Source organism: Vipera ursinii (genome assembly GCF_947247035.1).
Source record: "Vipera ursinii genome assembly, chromosome: 5".
Classification (NCBI taxonomy): Eukaryota; Metazoa; Chordata; class Lepidosauria; order Squamata; family Viperidae; genus Vipera; species Vipera ursinii.
Window position 1 is genome coordinate 41,113,416 of NC_139518.1, and position 18,708 is coordinate 41,132,123.

At 37.5% G+C, this 18,708-nt stretch overlaps 1 protein-coding gene across 3 annotated transcripts in view; it reads right to left on the reverse strand.

The window, feature by feature from the left end:
* Window positions 1-18,708, reverse strand: part of STAG1 (STAG1 cohesin complex component) — a 180,078-nt gene that overhangs the window by 42,447 nt on the left and 118,923 nt on the right. For all 3 annotated transcript variants that reach the window (XM_083363714.1, XM_083363716.1, XM_083363715.1), the window contains 4 exons: window positions 14,850-14,929; window positions 5,646-5,753; window positions 3,128-3,242; window positions 1,366-1,483 (listed from right to left, as the gene is read on the reverse strand). In XM_083363714.1, the coding sequence (XP_083219840.1) occupies window positions 1,366-1,483; window positions 3,128-3,242; window positions 5,646-5,753; window positions 14,850-14,929 (421 nt within the window). The remainder of the gene's footprint in view (window positions 1-1,365; window positions 1,484-3,127; window positions 3,243-5,645; window positions 5,754-14,849; window positions 14,930-18,708) is intronic.

The following is an 18,708-nucleotide window of genomic DNA, read 5'->3' on the forward strand; positions in this document are numbered from 1 at the left end:
TGTCACCGGGGAGACTAATAACATGAAAAACATAAAATAACATTTTACCATGCATGGTAAATTTGTGAAAATTGAAAAAATATTGGACATAAACATATACAATGATGCAGAAAAACATGAAAATAGTTTTCTGTGGAAATTAAAGCCTTTTTTACTAGGATTTATGAACAGTAAACAAGAAAAGATACATACATAGATGATTGATTTTACAAACAGTAAGTGCAATGAAGCTATTACATGCATAAAAATGGAAAAATGCAGAAATACCCACAGTGGATTGTGAAGATGGCAGAACTTGCTGAAATGGCTAAATTGACCTATTTAATTAGGGAAGGAACAATAATTACTTTTATAAAAGACTGGAAACCCTATGGTTTTTTTGCCGAAAATAAACAAAATTAATTCTGAAAAAGAAATGATGATCTTGGTAATTACTGATTAAAAAGAGTTGTTAATGGGCAGAAAAAACTGCAATATGTAATTTGGAGGATCGAAATAGCAACAATCATGTTTGTACTGCTGCCAAAAAAGATAGCAATATTTTTAGATATTTTTTTCTTCTCTTTTCTTGACTTCCATTGTTTTTCACTTTTATATTTCTTTAAATTGTTTCTGTAGTTTTTAATTCTGTATATCTTTTCCTCAAGAAATAGTCTGTCTTCTGTCTATCTGTGTCTCTCTCACACCCTCCCTCCTTACATGGCATAGAACTAGGTTATTTTCAAGAACACCTCTCAAGAACAACTTGCCCACCCTCAGCTCCTGAAGTCATGCTCCAGGATCCCTCACTGAAATACTGTCATCATATGGGACTTTCAAGATGTTTCTTTCTGATAGTTGCCTCTATTCTCAGTCCCCCTCGTCCCAATTATACCATGGTCTCAATGCTGCTTACCTTTAGAAAACTCATTAAGATTTGGCTTTTTCTTTGGGTATTTGGCTTTAGTTGAGTGGAATTTGTTTCTGGTTGTTTTAATTAATTAGTTTACCATTTTATATATTACAGGAGGCTATTTTAGATAATTTATGGTTATTTTTTTGCTAATGCTTATTTTTGTTATTGTACACTGCCCAGAGTCACACTGATTGATTTGGATGGATGCCAATAAATGCAATAAATACATAATTTTGTATTTGGGTATAAGTAAAAAGCTAAATTCTAACCAAGGCTCTTAAGTTAATTACAACTTAAATTAAATTAATTTAAATAAACAACTACTTTGCATTGTTGATTTTACTGGGACCTAAACATTATAATCTGAAAGCACAGATTAAATAAGCATTCCAATGCACTCCACTGCCTTAAATGGAAGAGACTAGACAATGCTATCTTGTTTTAATTAAATAAGTAAACCAGATGAGTACCTTCTTCACCTTGGACAGGTTCTTCTAGTAGCAATTCTGTCATGCATTCCCAGTCTTTTAACAGTTCTTGAGAGCTTTCCCATAAACTGTCCACCAAATAAGCAGCATGTTCATGTAACTAAAAATTAAAACAAACAAAACTCTTTATAGACATTGTCACAGACCCTACTTATAGTATTATTTTCAGCATTATGTAAGAATTTGTAAAAAATTGGGAAGGTATTTGAGCCTGATTCAGAAAAGGAAAAATGCTGAGCTGTTACAGAAAAGATATACGAGTCTTGGGAAGGTAGAAAGCATTAAAAACAGTCAAAACAACTCAGTCTTATTTGGATTAATTGTAAGTTAAAACAGAGAGAGGCTTTGACATATTTTCAAGATTCTATTATTATTCCCTAACCACATTAAAATACTTGCTTCCTGATGAATTCAATTTGATCTTCATCTCTTTGTAGACTGATAGTATAATTTTAATTTCAGATTGTCTTGGTTTTGCAAAACATATACTACTCCACTTTCAGATGAAATGCTAGTCTACTTAGTTTTCAACCCTTGAAGAGTTTTTTTATCTTAAAAAATATGGTAATTCTTTTCAATGCTCATTACAATACAAATTAAAGATTATATTTTTGAATATGTTGCTTAGCAGTTGCATTGCAATACTGAAATCCTATCCTAAGATATTTTTTAAAATATTCATACCTGTTTCCTTTGCGATTTATGATTTTGTGATTTAATATCCTATCATATTTTGCAACTGCATAAATTTAAGATAGATGTCTAAAAATGTATTTGATGCTGCACTAAAGAATACATTTGTGGGTAACCAGAAAGTGAATTAATCATGTTGGGATATAATAAAAGGAGATGAAAAGTAAAAGAAAAACATATTCAGTATTAAAGTCACTTTTTAATTAGTAAGACATGTATTATATTAGAAAAACACACAGATTTGTAAAAGTCTAAAGCAAGAACATTTCCTCTCTTGCTTTTTATACTGTATTTAACATGATCTTGCATAACCTGTTAACACACATGCACAGTTCTAATTTATAATTTTTCCCCCGAAAGCATTATAGGAATAGCACTTAACTTATATACTACTTCATGGTGCTTTATAGCCCTATATAGTTTACAGAGTCAGCATATTGCCCCCAACAATCTGGGTCCTCATTTTACCGACCAAAAGGCTGAGTCAAACTTGAACTAGTGAGAATCGAACTGTCAAATTGCTGGCAGCTGGCAGCCAGCAGAAGTAGCCTGCAGTAGTGCACTCTAACCACTGTGACAACACAGGTCATTTTAATTAACAAGCTGACTTATTATATTTCAATGGTCTGTTCAAGTTTGTAATATGTTCATTATAAAAAGCTTGTTTAATTCAAGTTACAAAATAGGAAAAAATCTTATTTAAGATTTAGAGCTAAGTTGCAAACAAAAAGCTTTATTTAAAAATTCTCACTTGTAGTTTTGAGCATTTTCTTCAATCTTACAATATGGTATTTTATAATAATGAAATCAAACTGGTTACTTCCAGTTTGTGGTAATTATGAAGATCAACATGTACTCAAATTTTACCATTAGCCTTATTCTCTGAAAACAGATATTTAGCCACAATAAATAAAATAGAAAAGAATAGGAATAGGAATAGGAATAGCAGTAGAGTAGAGTAGAGTAGAATAGAATTTTACTAGCCAAGTGTGACACACGTTGTTGTTAAAACTGATCAGTTTAAATAAAATTCAACATAAATTAATTTTACCTCGCTTTCAAGAAAGAAAAGGACCAGCATCCTAATAAGATTCCCATTTGGACTATTCCGTCCTCTCCTCTTGGCTAATGCTTCCTCTGCTTGAGGATCATGCCGACTAAATAGTCTATAAAAAGATAGTACTTTTTATTTTAACATGTTTTGTTTTGTCCATTTTAATGGAATGCTCTAGTAACAAATGTATTTCTTCATTAGAGTCAACAAAGTGAGGTATTTACTAGCACCTAAAGATTCTTCTCCAGTCAAATAAACAGAATATGCAAATACCACCCAAACTACACTTTTTTTTGTTTATGGAACTTAAGCTATATTCATGGTTAAAATTACAAATGATGAGAAACTTAATGCTCTCTGCTAATTCCCCATAAAAGACTCTTTATAAAAAGTAAGATAACAAAGATGTGCAAAGGGGAGAAAGAAAGGCTTGGTGAAAAATAGAAAAATAATGTTTAAATACTCCATCTGGAATATTAAATGGTGGTCCAGTTTGAAATTGCAAATATTTTAATGATATCTTACAGAAGGAAACATAAAATAAAATGTGAAGATCAAGATGAAGATACACGACCTCTTGGTCTATCAGAATATTAAGTTTATGGACTATAAAATGTAATTCATATTACTTATGGACTATAAGCAATCTCTTCCTTTGGGAGAAAATTCAAAGTAAAACACAAGGGAAAATAACAAAGTCTTTGGGATTTATTTATTTTTTTGCTCTCAACAGCCTTTTGAAAAGTACATCCTGTCTAACATCACTGGGTATTCTTGGGTTCATCCTATGACAAAGATACTAGGTGTATGTTTATTTTATCAAATGTGGGATTGTAATGATACAAATGTGACAGGGTAAAGACTATAAATGTAAAATACTAAAACTGAACATTCTGGTTCTTCCCATTATTCTTGGGTCATTGAGGTATTTTCTGGACTTAATCCTCTGAACTGGAAGTGGTTTGTAATGATCTAGACATTCTTTCCTGAACCACCACCACATCTGGAAGTACATAATACCATATTCCCATTCAGAAACCCTGGATAATGAAATAATTCACGATGATAAAGAGTAATTTACAGTTCACATTCCAAACTATTACTTTATTTAGAATATTGTTCCTATAAATTAAAACAAGGTAAATCGGTGAATAAAATATGACAAATTTGCACAGACATATTATATGTGCAAACACAAATGTGTATCAGCCATCAATAGGCAGAATGCAAGGAGATATTTAGTCATTCATTGTTGGTTGAACTGAGGGGTCCTTATTCTATAAACTAACGAAGATGAATAATTTGTAGATTCATAACAGGTTGCTGAAGTATACACAAAACAGTATTCAATGACTCAAATCTACTGCCAATGAAAAGTATATGATCATGATAATCACCATCGCCAACACCACTACTACATCATCTCAGAGCCATTACAGATAGGATTAATGAGAATTACAGGTAATCATTGTTTGGTGATCACAATTGGGACAAGCAACTTGGTTGTTTAGCAAATGGGCACTAATTGAAACTAACTGTGCTTTTGATCTTACTTCAGCTTTTTAGTTTTATAAACTTTCCAGTGTTGTAGATGCTAAGGATTAGTCACAAAGTTATTTTTTTAATCACATAACTATGAATGGTTGCTAGATTATCTGTAATGTTTTTTGTACTGGGACTCATAACTAGCATTTCAAATAGCAAGTTTTCCACTTGTCATAATCTGTAGTATAAAGGTATAAAATTAAGTGCTGTGGAACTGTTAGCAGTTCATAATGCTTTTTAAAACTAATAATAAAGTAATAATTGACAAATATCTCTTCTGTCAATTTTATATCTTTGCTTTCTTATGTTTTGTTCATATGGGAAAAGTGTTGCAAATTGTGACTCTAATTTCCCAATTTATAAATGATGAATACAAATGTTTTTTTGACTGGCTATATTGTCCTAGATCAAAGACTTCTTTTAAAAAAAAACCAACACTCTGAATTGCTCTTGGAAATCTGTAACCAATTTAGAGACTGGAATATCTTTATTATTATAGTAGTGGCTTCTCTCATCAACCTCCAGGAAACCACATTCTGTATCAATTGCAATTTCCAGCCAGCCATATGTGAAGCACATAATCTCAGCATTTATTGATATGGCTTAAATCTGTTAACAGTCTCATAGACTAGATAGCACAACTGAAGCTGTATCCTAGTTAGGGTAAACCACCTGAATTAATCCATCTTGGACTGAGTCCAGGAGAACTCTCAAGTTCTAGATTTGCTTTTCAGAAGGAGGGCAATCCTATCCAGGGCTATCCCTGGGACTGTTAATGAGTCAAAGGATTTCAACTGTGCACATAAAGGGTCTCACTCAAACTAGATATTTAGTATGAGGCATCATCTTAATATATATTACATCTCTAAGATGACATATCAAACAAAAACTAACCTGAAAACAAACAGCTTTAAACAATGATTAGCAACTGAAACATTAACATCCAGACAGTGAATAAATACAGGCTTACTTTTTGTGAAGGAATTCCCCTGCTGCTACAGCAACAGGTCGATGTGCTGAATATACCAAATGATAAACATTCTCACAGTCTTCGTTGGACAAAGCTTCTTCACTTCCACTGAATGAAGAAATAACACATTAAGTACTCAATGTTACCATCTTTGTTACCCTTAGAATAAACAGAATCTACAAAATTAAAAGTAGGCCTAATGAAAAATTCATTGACTTTAGTCCAGGTTTTTATATGGATAGCAGACATTGAAATATGCCATGAATATGACACTAAAAGCATATTCCAAGCAAACATTATTATAAATGAGACCATAATAGTTTATTTATGCCTATGTAAATCCAAGTATACAATCAAAGATACTCATGAGTCTAAAATGGTAATGGAAGATGCTCTTCTCTTAATGAAAGAACATTGAAGTTCTCATTACTGGAAAAAAAAGCTGGTTTTCATCAATTTTCTACTACTTCCAGTTCTTCAAACTATTTCCCATATTACTTAGTTTGCAAGAGATTTTTAGGGCTGTTATGAGAAGCATGTCCATCTAAAATTGTTGTTCTCTGAAGCACAGGTTCCCCCGCACATGCGTGCTAGCCGTTTCCAACTCTAGAGGCCGGTGCTCATCTCCGTTTCAAAGCCGAAGAGCCAGCGCTTGTCCGAGGATGTCTCTATAGTCATGTGGCCGGCATGACTAGACGCCGAAGGCGCATGGAACGCTATTACCTTCCCACCGTAGTGGTCCCTATTTTTCTACTTGCATTTTTACATGCTTTCGAACTGCTAGGTTGGCAGAAGCTGGGACGAGTAACAGGCGCTCACTCTGTTACGCGACACTCGGGATTCAACCCGCCAAACTGCCAACCTTCTGATCGACAAGCTCAGCATAGGGCACATCATTTCCATGAACTGAGCTCTGTTCAAGCATTGTTTGGATTCAGAGTATGCCAGAGTATATTTTTATGAAATAAACTCGTGTTTGCTTTCCTAAATATTGTTCTATGAAGAGAACATTCTGTATGCCATATTATATGCAAGCTAACTGGAAGTCTCCAATGAATTCAGAAAATAAATCTGTTTGACAAAAGACTTAAATGGTATCAAAATATATGCTGTAACTAACGTTTTATTTTAGTTTTAAACTAAGAGCATATAAAATATGTATCTGTGATATGTGTTACCAATATAAAACCTGCCTTAAACCTGCCTAGTGACGAACATCCACGAATGAACAAAGCTCAGATGGAACCTGGGGCATATTACTCTAATGTCAAGCCTCAGCAAGGGAAAAAATGTATGAGCTGAAGATATCATTGTGAATAATTTTGAAAACTAATGAAAAACTAATTTTATCTTAACACCTTTCTCTGAAGTATGAAGTTTTTAAAAGCTAATGGGAGTATAGTACAGCAGAGGTACTAAAACATTTATGTCTGGGGTAGCCTCCCAAATTTGATTTACCATAATTGAAGGGTGGTCTTGCTAAATTGATTTAGCTTTTCCAGTCAGTACTACTCAACTAAATGAGTGTAAAACCTAAATACTAAGGGCTTTGCAAAGCCTTGGTTTGATTACGAATGGTAAGGCTAGGAAGGAATTAAGTCACTGCTTTAAAAAATAGCAGGTCAATATCTACATGTACCACTATTTTTGCCTTGTTGGTATAAGGGTTGTTTCACATCTGAAAGTACACCTCCTCCATCCCCTCTACCCCATCAGCCTTCCTTTGTCTTCTTCTTTTTTTTTACAACAGCTTCAGTGTGGAAGGATAATTTTAGGGCATTATATTTACAGGAAGATCTAAATAAGCTCAACCTAGAGTTTAATATGAGATTGTTTTCACAGTGGATCTTGCAACCAACTTAAAAATACATTGTTAAACAACTCAGGCATGGCAAAGCTGAAGCCAATTACTTTATCAATGTTGAAGTTATTTGGGGTAACCTGGATGATGGACCTTTGTCCTACCTCCCTGCTTATATTTACAGACAGCAAGGCACTGATTCCAAAGGACAGTTGCAATGTTTAAAAAAGGTAGCTAAATAGCTTCCTTAGCATAATAAGCAAATTGCCCGCTAATCATTTTTATAATAAACTCTCAGAAAGGGTTGAATCAGAAAACAAGCAAGTTTAATGCTCAGTCTTAGATCACACTTGTATTTTCTAGCATCTAGTAAAAAATATACTTTTAGGCCAGGATCTGTACTACCTGCAGATTTTATTGATTTCAGATTTGCTTTTGACTATCTTTAGATAGAAATTACAACAGATGTCAGGCAAGGATGCATCTTGGTGGCAATATGGTTCAGTCTATATCGTGGTAAAGTGAGTAATCAAGTTCCTGATCTTTCAAAATTGAAGGACAGACCAGGCCTTTAGTGAGAGTGAGACCCCTCCCTCAATTCCATCTGTAGGTCACACTTGGCCACATTTTATCTTTTTTGCTTTACCATTTGTTTTATTCTTAATGGAACTGTCATTTCTTTGATTGCTGTGAGTCAATGAGACTTGGTTAGTGTGCAAGTTTTATTATTATGGTTGGATCCAACAGCCAGATGTTTATAGACTGAATCTGGCATTTTTAACCATCTATTGAGTCCTGCCCAAAGAACTGGGATAAGCAGATCTTGTTGTTTAATAATAAAGGTATTGTTTCAGGATGTAAGCTGTACCAAGTAAAGCTGCCTTTTACAATTGATTGATAGTGACTTTGTAAGTGTCAGTGGTTTTCAAGTGGTGCTCCAGTTGTTTTGGGACTGCACTGAAGATGCCTATTATTATTGGTACTACATTTGCTTTCTTTTGCTACAGTCATTCTATTTCTATTTGCAGGTCTTTGCATTCTGTTGTCTTCTCCAGTTCTTTCTCTTCTATTTTGGGGTCTTCAGGTACTGTCCTCCTTCATGGATTACTGCCTTCTCGTGGCGAAGGGGCTTGCGTAATTCAATGAAGCTATGAGCTATGCCCTGCAGGGCCACCCAAGACGGAAAGGTCATAGCAGAGAGTTCTGACAAAACGTGATCCACTGTAGAAGGAAATGGCAACCCACTCCAGTATCTTTGCCATGAAAACCCCCATGGACAGTACCAAAAGGCAAAACGATATGATGCTGGAAGATGAGCCCCTCAGGTCGGAAGGCGTCCAATATGCTACTGGGGAAGAGCAGAGGGCTAGTACTAGTAGCGCCAGAAAGAATGAAGCGACTGAGCCAAAGCCGAAAGGACGCTCAGCTGTGGATGTGTCTGGTGGTGAAAGGAAAGTCTGATGCTGTAAAGATTTTTTTCTCCATAGGAACCTGGAATGTAAGATCCATGAATCAAGGAAAGCTGGACGTGGTCAAACAAGAGATGACAAGACTGAACATTGACATCTTAGGAATCAGCGAACTAAAATGGACAGGAATGGGTGAATTTAATTCAGATGACCATCAGGTATACTACTGCAGGCAAGAATCCCTCAGAAGAAATGGAGTAGCCTTCATAGTCAATAAAAGAGTAGGAAAAGCAATACTGGGATACAATCCTCAAAATGACAGAATGAGCTCAGTTCGAATCCAAGGCAAACCATTCAATATCACAGTAGTCCAAGTCTATGTCCCAACCACCGGCCCTGAAGAGGATGAAATTGACCGGTTCTATGAAGCCCTACAGCACCTTATAGAACTAACACCCAAAAATGATGTCCTTATCATCATGGGGGATTGGAATGCTAAAGTAGGAAGCCAAAAGATAACCGGAATAACAGGCAAGTTTGGCCTTGGAGTACAAAATGAAGCAGGGCACAGGCTGATAGAATTTTGTCAAGAGAATACGATGGTCATAGCAAACACTCTTTTCCAACAACCCAAGAGACGGCTCTACACATGGACATCACCAGACGGTCAACACAGAAATCAGATTGACTATATGCTCTGCAGCCAAAGGTGGAGGAGCTCTATACAGTCAGTAAAAACAAGACCAGGAGCTGACTATGGCTCAGACCATGAGTTTCTCATTGCAAAGTTTAGGCTTAAGCTGAAGAAAGTAGGGAAAAGTACTAGGCCACTCAGGTATGAATTAAATCATATCCCTGTTGAATATACAGTAGAGGTGACAAATAGATTTAAGGAATTAGATCTGATAGACAGAGTGCCTGAAGAACTATGGACAGAGGTTTGCAACATTGTACAACAGGTAGCAACCAAAACCATCCCAAAGAAAAAGAAATGCAAGAAAGCAAAATGGCTGTCTGAGGAAGCTTTGCAAATAGCGGAGGAAAGGAGGGAAGCGAAAGGCAAGGGAGAAAAAGAAAGATACCCAATTGAATGCCGAATTCCAGAGAATAGCTAGAAGAGATAAGAATGCCTTCTTAAATGAACAGTGCAAAGAAATAGAAGAAAACAATAGAATAGGGAGGACCAGAGATCTTTTCAAGAAAATTGGAGAGATGAAGGGAACGTTTCATGCAAAAATGGGCATGATAAAGAACCAAAATGGCAGAGGCAGAAGAGATTAAAAAGAGGTGGCAAAATTACACAGAACTATACAAGAATGAGCTTAACGTCCCTGATAATCACAATGAGGTAGTCACTGACCTCGAGCCAGACATCCTAGAATGTGAAGTGAAGTGGGCCTTAGAAAAGCTGAGCAACAACAAAGCTAGTGGAGGTGACAGTATTCCAGCTGAGCTATTCAAAATCTTAAAAGATGATGCAGTAAAAGTGCTACACTCAATTTGCCAGCAAATTTGGAAAACTCAACAGTGGCCACAGGATTGGAAAAGATCAGTTTACATTCCAATTCCAAAGAAAGGCAGTGCCAAAGAATGTTCAAACTACCGCACCATTGCACTCATTTCTCATGCTAGTAAGGTTATGCTTAAAATCCTACAAGCTGGACTCCAGCAGTATGTGGACTGAGAACTACCAGAAGTACAGGCAGGATTTCGAAGAGGCAGAGGAACTAGAGATCAAATTGCCAACATACGTTGGATCATGGAGAAAGCTAGGGAGTTCCAGAAAAACATCTACTTCTGCTTCATTGACTATGCTAAAGCCTTTGATTGTGTGGATCATAACAAACTGTGGCAAGTTCTTAAAGAGATGGGTGTACCAGACCATCTTATTTGACTCTTGAGAAACCTATATGTGGGCCAAGAAGCAACAGTGAGAACGGGACACGGAACCCCTGATTGGTTGAAAATTGGGAAAGGAATCCGGCAAGGCTGTATACTGTCGCCCTGCCTATTTAACTTATACTGTATGCAGAGCACATCATGAGAAAGGCAGGGTTAGAGGAATCAAAAGTTGGAATTAAGACTGCCGGAAGAAATATCAACAACCTAAGATATGCAGATGATACCACTCTAATGGCAGAAAGTGAAGAAGAACTAAAGAGCCTCTTGCTGCGAGTGAAGAAGGAGAGTGCAAAACTTGGGTTGAAACTTAACATTAAGAAAACCAAGATCATGGCATCCGGCCCTCTCAATTCCTGGCAAATAGATGGGGAAGAAATGGAGGTAGTGACAGATTTTATTTTCCTGGGCTCCAAGATCACTGCAGATGGGGACTGTAGCCAAGAAATTAAAAGACGCTTGCTCCTGGGGAGGAAAGCAATGGCAAATCTAGACAGCACACTAAAAAGCAGAGACATCGCCCTGTCAACAAAAGTGTGTATAGCCAAGGCTATGGTCTTCCCAGTTGCAATGTATGGCAGTGAAAGCTGGACCATAAAAAAGGCTGAGTGCCAAAGAATTGAGGCCTTTGAACTATGGTGCTGGAGAAGACTCCTGCGAGTCCCTTGGGACTGCAAGGCGATCAAACCGGTCAGTCCTAGAGGAGATCAACCCTGACTGCTCTTCAGAAGGCCAGATCCTGAAGCTAAAACTCAAATAATTTGGCCACCTAATGAGAAGGAAGGACTCACTGGAGAAGAGCCTAATGCTGGGAAAGATTGAGGGCAATAGAAGAAGGGGACGACAGAGAATGAGGTGGCTGGATGGAGTCACTGAAGCAGTAGGCGTGAGCTTAAATGGACTCCAGAAGATGGTAGAGGACAGGAAGGCCTGGAGGAACATTGTCCATAGGGTCGCAATGAGTCAGACACGAGTTCGCAGCTAACAACAACAACAGGTACTGTCATGTCTACTATCCAAACTTTTTGCCTTTCTTATCAATAATTGTTAAGTTTAATGTGTTATGTATCAGATGCCTATCTATTCTGTTAAATTCAAACATCCCAGAACACTATAGTATGTTCATTTTCTATTACTCTATGTTGTAGTCCCAGTTTTTGCTTGAGGGAAGTAGTTTTTCTTACAGATATTCAATGGACCACTGTTGCTACTTTGTCATACTGTTGTTTATATTCAATCTATGTGTTCTTCTTGCATCAGCTAAGTAGGTGGTCCACTGTTTATTTGCAGAGGAGGCATTTCCATTCTTTTCTAGCCTTCATTTGGTCTTTCTTGTCAGCTAATCTGGTCTCTCTGGTATTCAGTAAGACTTCATCATATAGTAGCTTCAATGCATCTTCTTTACTGTATCTTTCATATATTCTTCCAATGCCCTTTATTCTTCAACTGTCTGGTGTTCTTGAAACATTCCACACCCATCTATTTTCCTTGGCAAGTAGAGTCTGTCAATATTGCTGTCAGGACAAAGGGCACGATTCATTGTTATTACTTTTCTGGTCTTCCTATCCAGGACTAGTTCTGCTTGCGTCCAGTCCACTATTCTAGATGTATATTTAATGATTGGAATTGCTCAGGTGTTAATCGCTTTGATATTTCTATTGAGTTCAGACTTTGAGATGTTCTTCACTCTTCTGATGTATGCTTGATGTTGTCAGCCTAAAGGATGCCCAGGTATTTGTAATAATCATCTTCATTCAGATTTTTGATGTTATGTTTATAGGGCATTATGATTCCCTTCTGGCAAGCATAAAACCCGGAAGTCAATGAGACCTGTTTTGCCTGTTTCTGGGGCTGGGCAGACCAGATATGGTTGGTTTGGCTCTCGGGTTGGTGAAGAATCTGTGGGTGAAGCTCAGCAAATCACTCTGGGAAAGGGAGTGGGGAGCAAAGAGAGGTGTCTGGGTGGACCTGGTCACTCTTTGCCAGTCTCCAGTCATTGTGCCACTGGACCTTCTGCCTGAAATGTATCTGTGTCACTAGGCCGACTCCAGACCTAGACCCTGGGCAGCGTGGCAGGTTCAGTGTTCCTTCTCCACCGCTGACACCCCTCTTCTTGCACTGCCAGGCCAGTAGCTGTTCACACCTTCAGCTCCAGCGCTTCAGGATGGGTGGTCCTCCACCTCGTAATTAGAATGTTGCCCCCCCAGTCCCTTTTACCAAAAGGCTGTCCCTTTGGGTGGTTAAATCATTCCACAGTGAGGGTAGTGGTGGTTGGGACAGGTGGCGGTTCCCCACAGCCCGTGTTCCAGGCAGAAGATGCCACTCCAGGCAGAAGAGGCCAGGTATAGGAGGGGTGGCCTCTTCCACTTGGAGCCTGGTATGGTGAAAACGCATTCTGCCCACCCGCTTACTTGTAACCCGCACGGTCTGGCCATCCGCTCGCTGATCACATTTCTTATGTTCTGCCCACCCACCCCTCCAGCTGCCTGTGTGGTCCATCCTCTCGCTGAACCTCTGTGTGCTCTGCCCACCCACTTGCTTGGCTCTGCATCTGGCCATCCACTGTCCTGTGGCAATCCTGTGGCAAGTTGTGGGCATCAAGATGGTAGTGGCAAGTTGGCCGTAGCAAGTTGTCCCATTCCAAGGTGCCATATATGTTCAGTCTAAACTCCAATGCAACATCTTGGCTACATATTTGGACAGTATTGAGAAGTGATTCCATTTCAAATGGTGTTTTTTTCCATTCAGCTTTAAATTTATTTATTTATTTATTAGATTTATATACCGCCCTTCTCCCGAAGGACTCAGGGCGGTGTACAGGGCAATTAAAATACAGCATACAAAATTGTTCCATTCAGCTTTAAATTGATAGTCTGGCAGATATTTTTGATATTGATAGCCATAGACATTCAGTATTCTTGAACAGGAATATAACAAATGAATCAATGCAATGACAAATACTGTAGTAGTGGTGATAAGTCAAACTACTTGAAAAATTCCTCCCTTAATTTTAACCTCCAGTCTAGCACCATTCACCAGCAAATATATCTTCTATTGAGTTCTAGGTCTGAGGATATGATATGGTGTTTTGCTTTATTTTTACATCAGAAAAAAATGAAGAAAAGCTGATAAGTTTTCTTCAGCATGGCACATGATGTGTAATAGATATAAATACAGGTGTGCTGCTGTGGTAGCTGAAAGGGAGCTAAGGAGAAAAGTAGAAATCCCCCAAGAAGCATGGACGCTTGACCGAGGGTTCCTCGTTCCCCAATCCATCTCAATGTCAGGGTTAGAAATTGGAAGTCAGGGTTAGGTCCAAAATGAATACAAGTTTATTTCATGCTACCTCTAAACAATAATCTGAACTACTATTGGGCAAGGCAAACTGGCAGTATATAAGAGTCAATGGAATTCAAGCTGGGATGGATTTAAATCTCCTGTGGGTGCAAAGGGACTCTAACTGATGACACATTTGACCTCTCCCTCGAGCTCAGCCTGGTCATCTACCACACTCAGCTCTAGAGTATTTTGCTGACACTTTTCTGCAGGCACATCATATATTTATAGCAGAATTAGTAGATTCTGTAACAGCTTTAATTTAATTTAATTTAATTTATTGAGATTTTTATACCGCCCTTCTCCCAAAGGGACTCAGGGCTTTGTTCTTACGCCATCTGTCCTGTAAATTCACAGGATTCTTTTTTTCCATCATGTATATGTATACATTTGAACTAGATTGTGATGTTTCTCTGTGTTATATATATATATATATGGGTATATGCATAATGGTATTTTTTGGAGAGTTGAATGCAATGAAATTTCATTTTAATGTATGCTGATTAGTGTACATTTAAAGCGACAATACAGTTTCTATTCTATTCTATTCTATTCTATTCTATTCTATTCTATTCTATTCTATTCTATTCTATTCTATTCATATTCAGGTGTCAGGAAGAAGAATCAAGGTTAGCATACTAAGCTACATTCTCAATAAAGCAAATGATGTGGAATCACAGAATAGAATAGAAAAGTGTCAGAATTTTATACACACACACACACACACACACACACACACACACACACACACACACTTACTGAAGTATAAGTGTGACTAATCGAATGGCTTCTACAGCAACATCATATTCTTTATCAAGTGTCATTGATACAATGCGATCCTGAAATGATAAGAATGTAACATGTTTCCAGAAGAAACTGAAATCATAACACACACACATTTAACAACCCATCTGTTACTTTTTCCAAAACAATGTATGAAATATTCCTATATAATCATAAGGTAATACTAAAAAAAACCTTATATATGGCACAAGAAATAAAAATAAAGAAACATCATAGGTGATGTCCATATTTTAAAATAAGTATCTTACAATGTTCCTATAAACTTCCTGTGTAGATTTTACATAATAATTTTAGCAAATAGCGAACAGCCTTTTGTCTAATAATCCCATGGAATATACTTTCTCTACAGATATGTGTTAGGAATATTGTCAGGTCTTTGTTGTTAAGTCATCTTTTAATTTTAATAATTAAATTAATACAGATTTGTTTTAATTACATTACATTAGGTTTTAATTTGCAGATGTATTGTGTTTTAGCTCGAAGCCTGAAACAATGCTTAGGGGCTATTCTAAGTATGTATCTGGCTCATTTGTGGGCACCTCCCTAAATAAACTTCATTTCCTGGATTTAATAATAATAATAATAATAATAATAATAATAATAATAATAATAATAATAATAATAATAATAATAATAAAAATTTAGACCGCCCTTCTCCCGAAGGACTCAGGGCGGTGTACAGTGCAATACAATAAAATACAATATATAAAAATTAAAAGAAATATTAAATACAATAGCCCAATTCAATAGATTAATACAAAACGTTAAAATACCCCTAAACCCATCAGACCAGGCCGGCTTGTTCAAATAAATATGTTTTTAGGTCACATCGGAAGGAACGAAGGTCGGGAGCCATCCGGAGCTCCACCGGTAAACGGTTCCAAATGTCTGGCGCGCCCACAGAGAACGCCCTCGCCCTGGAGGCCGCCAGTCAACACTCTTTGACCGACGGCACCCTAAGGAGGCCCTCTCTGTGGGAGCGCACTGGACGAAGGGAAGTTGATGCAATTTACATAATTGCCACTCAATCCCAGGAAAATAAATATATAAATTGGTTCCATCAATGCACCAATGTATACTACAAAATGCCCTTATTGCACATTGTCAATGTCTCCTTAACTCAAAATTGTATTTTCCTAGATTTCAGATCCCTACTTTTCAATGTGTTCATTTTTAATTACCGTAATTCTTATATATACTGCTGTTGTCAACTACGTTCAGTGTCCCTCTCAGTTGGGGATGTAAGGTACATATTTTAGTGCTAATAATTTTATATCACTTTTAAAAAAACAAAATGTCTTAAAATATATACATTATAAATTTAACATTAAAATATTTTAATACAAATATTAAAATTAAGTGAGCAATTAAGATTGCTCTATGTAAATTTAGAATATAATCTCACATTAATCAAATGTTAATTAGAATTTCTGTGTCTTTTAAGTCAATTTAAACAGATAACATGTTTTTTTTAGCTATTGCTCTCCCCATTAAAAATGGACATTTCACAGATTTCCTTGCTAAATATATGAATAGGATCTCTTTGAGCTGAACAATTTTAGTTATAGTGAAACAGAAATTTAAACTAACATAGTCTTTAAAAGTTCTTAAAAAGTAATGAGCTGTGCTTTTGAACAAGGTAGCCATCTGCTTTATGCCACAGTATTTTAGATATAAAAAGGTTAGGACAGAAGTGCAATCTAATTTGGAACATAACTAATGAACCAACCAAGCCCTTTTGGGAAGCAAGAAAACTGTTGTTTCTATAATCATGGAATTCCATAATTCGGGATAACACAACTCCACCCAAATGTTTCTTTTATACTTCTATACAGAATTGTAGGTTGTGTCACATGACGCATACCCATCTTACCTAAATCAATACTGTTTTTATTTTAAATGAAATTACACAAACCACATTAAAGAACTCGTAAACTAAACTATTCAAGGTTATAAGACATGTAATAACTAATATTTCCTGTTCAGAATTAATACAGAAAAGCATTATCAAGGGAGAATGTAGATATAGAGATGTATTCTGTGTATATATATTTATATTTGCATGTGCATGTGGCATATTAGCTACAAAAAAAGACTATACTTTTATTAGGGTAGCACAAGCTTACAAACTTTTCTACAGGCTTTCAAGTTGCCAAGATTTTTTAAAATCAGGCAATATAGTTAAAAAAAAGAAGTTGGAAAAATGTAAGTGGGGTTTAAGCTATATCTGAAACAAATTATGAAATGTGGAATATGTCTACAGTAATGCTAATTTAGCCCTACTATGCAAACGTTAGGTTGTACCAGGATTCTTCCAAAACTTAATAAATTAACCTCTTCTCTATGGAATAATGGTTTTCAATGCTCAATGCAAGTATGAGTTAATAAATTCACATGATCCCGAATCATTATAGTCGACAGAAATCCACAAATCAGTGGAAAACAAATACAAATGTTTACATAGGATTAATCCAAAAAATTACTTATGAAGAGGCTGTCTCCGCAAGTTCAAATAAAAGAATCAGGCAGGCAGCTACTGGTAGGAACATTACAGTTCAATTTTTAGAATGTGGTAATAAAAAAGTGTTGGTCTAAGATTATAGGTGAAAAGGTAAAGTGTAAAGGAAGCTTCACATGCTGTAGACGGTTTCTTGTTCGAGGAAATGACAAAAACAAAGAAACAGAGGAAAGGGTAAGAAATGACTGGCCAAAAAACCAGCAGGATAAAAACATTTAAACAAAGCACAACCTAAACTGATCACATGTTCTATACAACTACTGATTAATTTTTCATACTTTTACCTGGATACTCCCAGCAAAGGTTGAGCTCCACATGTTTATTGGACCCGTGCCCTTCCTGGCTAGTTTATGCGGATCGGGAGGGGACACGAGGCTGGTTCCAGGCGGTTATATCTGCCTCTTTGAGTGAGGGCAGTTTCCCCGCCGTCTTGAAGGAGGCGGTGGTGAGACCTCTCCTCGAGAAGCCTGCCTTGGACCCAGCTGTGTTAAATAACTTTCATCCGGTCTCCAACCTTTGCTTTCTTGCGAAGGTTGTTGAGAGTGTGGTGGCGCATCAGCTCCCTCTGGTTCTGGATGAAGCGGATTATCTAGACCCGTACCAATCGGGTTTCAGGCCCGGGTACAGCACGGAGACGGCATTGGTCGCTCTGGTGAATGATCTCTGGAGGGCCCGGGACAGGGGATATTCCTCTGTCCTAGTCCTATTAGACCTCTCAGCGGCTTTCGATACCATCGACCATGGTATCTCAGGGGATTGGGAGTGGGAGGCACAGTTTTTCAGTGGTTCTCCTCCTATCTCCTGGGACGTTCGCAGTCGGTGTTGGCAGGGGGGCAAAGGTCGACCTCGAGGCCTCTCGCTTGTGGAGTTCCTCAGGGGTCAGTCCTTTCGCCTCTCCTGTTCAACATCTACATGAATCCGCTGGGTGAGATCATTCGTGGTTTTGGAGTTGGGTATCATCAGTACGCTGATGATACCCAGCTTTTTATTTCGACGCCAAACCACCCCAGTGATGCCCTCGACGTGATGTCCCGTTGCCTGGAAGCGGTTCGGGTCTGGATGGGGAGGAACAGGCTTCAACTCAACCCCGACAAGACTGAGTGGCTGTACGTACCGGCATCTCTGGATATTCAGAATATTCCATCTCTTTCTATGGGGGGTGAGCTATTACCCCCTGTAGATAGGGCTCACAACTTGGGAGTCCTCCTAGATTCACAGCTTACTCTGGAAGACCACATAATAACTGTGACTAGGGAGGCCTTCGCCCAGGTTCACCTGGTGCGCCAGTTGCGGCCC